This window comes from Penaeus vannamei, chromosome 41 (assembly GCF_042767895.1).
Source record: "Penaeus vannamei isolate JL-2024 chromosome 41, ASM4276789v1, whole genome shotgun sequence".
In the NCBI taxonomy this organism is placed as follows: Eukaryota; Metazoa; Arthropoda; class Malacostraca; order Decapoda; family Penaeidae; genus Penaeus; species Penaeus vannamei.
In genome coordinates, this window is record NC_091589.1 from 15,402,126 (window position 1) to 15,404,625 (window position 2,500).

General features: G+C 35.8%; 1 protein-coding gene across 2 annotated transcripts in view; it reads left to right on the top strand.

Moving 5' to 3' along the window:
* The window catches only part of LOC113809931 (alpha-(1,3)-fucosyltransferase C-like), a 38,013-nt gene that overhangs the window by 27,026 nt on the left and 8,487 nt on the right, over positions 1–2,500 (top strand). For both annotated transcript variants that reach the window (XM_070118249.1, XM_070118250.1), the window contains exon 3: positions 218–388. In XM_070118249.1, coding sequence (XP_069974350.1) covers positions 218–388 — 171 coding nt within the window. The remainder of the gene's footprint in view (positions 1–217; positions 389–2,500) is intronic.

Genomic DNA, 2,500 nt, shown 5'->3' on the forward strand with positions numbered 1-2,500 from the left:
TATACATATATGTTTATATATGTATATATATTTGTGTGTATGTGTCTTCATGCATACATACGTGCATATATGCATCCGTACATCCGTAGATATACAGTTACGCATATAAACATATGCGTATTTAAAACGCACAATTTCATACCCCCTACCCCCACCATCCCCCTCCCCCTCCCCCCGCAAGCACCCCTACCTTACACCAAGGCCTCAATCTCCCCAGGAAGCCCCGGCTCCCGTCGCCCCGGCATACTCAACCGCTCCGACGAGACCTACAGAGCGTACCTGGCCGAACTGAGCAGCAATTCGAGGCCTGGAAAGGCCGTGAGAGAGTGGTTCTTCGATAGGCCTAAAGTCGTGTCTTGGATGGTGTCCCACTGCACTACTGCTTCCGGTGAGGTCGCTGGGTTATATATATATTTCCCCCCATGATTCGTGCCAGATACATTTGTATTGTTTATTTTTTGTGCAGGTTGATTTTATGTATTACTGTTTGATCATATGTTCGAATTATAAAGATTCCTTCCTTCGACTGATATATGTTTTGGACGGTGTATCATGGGTAAGGCTAGATCAGTAGCAACTCGAGGAGGTCATGGCGTCAGATTTTGATGACGTCACAAAAGTTGTGATTTAAAAAAAACAAACAGGGTTTATTATTAATTTTGGTCTTTTCAATTTTCAAAATAATGGAAAATGAATGAATGAAAGTTTTTTTTTATTTAATGTACAGGATACCACATGTACATTAATTAAAATACCTTTCATTCATTCATTTTCCATTCTTTGTGAAAATTTATAAGGCCAAAATGAATAATAAGTCATATGTGCTTTTTCTAAACACAAAATGGCAACTTGTATGACGTCATCAAAATATGACGTCATGACCTCCTCGAGTTGCTACTGATCTAGCTTTTCCCGGTGTCCGGTGCACTGCCGCTTTGGGTGAGGTCGCTGGGTTATATTTTTTCACCTAGATTAGTTCATGTCACCTAGGAGACATGCTTATATCGTATATTCTTTTATGCAGATTAATTTTGTATTTATTACTATTTGATTCATAGGTTATGTTTAAATTGTTCAGATTCCTTCCTTCGTCTGATGTGTCTTGGATGGTGTACCATTGCACTACCACTTCGGGTGAGGTCGCAGGGTTATGACATTTTTTCCTTTAATTCATTCGTTTGATATGTTGGATTTGTTTATATCTATCTATCTATCTATCCATCCATCTATCTACCTATCTATCTATCTATCTATCTATCTATCTATCTATCTATCTATCTATCTATCTATCTATCTATCTATCAATCAATATATATATATATATATATATATATATATATATATATATATATATATATTTGGGCAGATTAATTCTATGTATTTATTATTGTTTGATTCAAAGGTTTTGTTTAAATTATTTTATTCCTTCCTTCGTCCAATATACGTGCCTTGCATGGTGTACCATTGCAGAGCCACTTCGGGGGAGGTCGCTGGGCTATGATTTTTTCACTGATTCGTTCGTTGGATTTTTGCGATTTCTTTGTATTGTTTATTATTTGTTCACATTAATTTTCTGTTTATTACTATTTGATTCATAGGCTATGCTTGAATTGCTTAGATTCCTTCCTTCGCCACATATGTTATTTTCATTTTGTGAAGTGTTTCCAATTTTGAAAATATAACTGATGTATATATTTATAGACATATGTATGTATATATATATGGGTCTGGTTTACATTTTTATAAAGCCCATGTATTCTTGAAAAGTTAAGACATGTTTATTTCAAAATAATTACAAATATTCAATTTTGTATAAATTATCAATAATAATAACAGAACACACAGACACACACACACACACACACACACACACACACGTATATATATATATATATATATATATATATATATATATATATATATATATGTATATATATTTATATTTTAGGAAAAAAATAAACCTGTGTTCTACCATGAACCACAATTAAACGGCCCATAAAGATTCACCGCATCTTTTAGTCTTGCGGGCAAACTAAACTAGGGCCATGAGAATCAAAGTTAATTTTGCGTCCACCGCCCGCCCCCTAAAAGCATTATTTTCAATAAATTTAATTATTCCCCCCAAAATCGCACAACACATCAAACGCTTTACTCCCATGCATTCAAATCGTCTAATAAACACATCTTGCACCTCACCTGCAGCACTGCCATCACCAGCGACTTGGCTCCGAAGCGGGGAGTCCGTATCAAGCCCAGCGAGGTTTTCATGCACTGATATGACATGTGTAGGCCTACATGCAAGAATACACATACGAACGCACGGAAATAGTTAGGGGAAGTTAGGGTTGCTCGATAGTTATGCTGTTTTTCAGCAAAGAATGGCAATTCATAGGCTTTAAATGCTTGTAGAAATTAATAATGAATAATGAAAATTGCCGCACCAGTTTTCATTTTTTGTCTGGACGCAAAACAAGAACTTTCATTCTTGTGGCCTAACCTA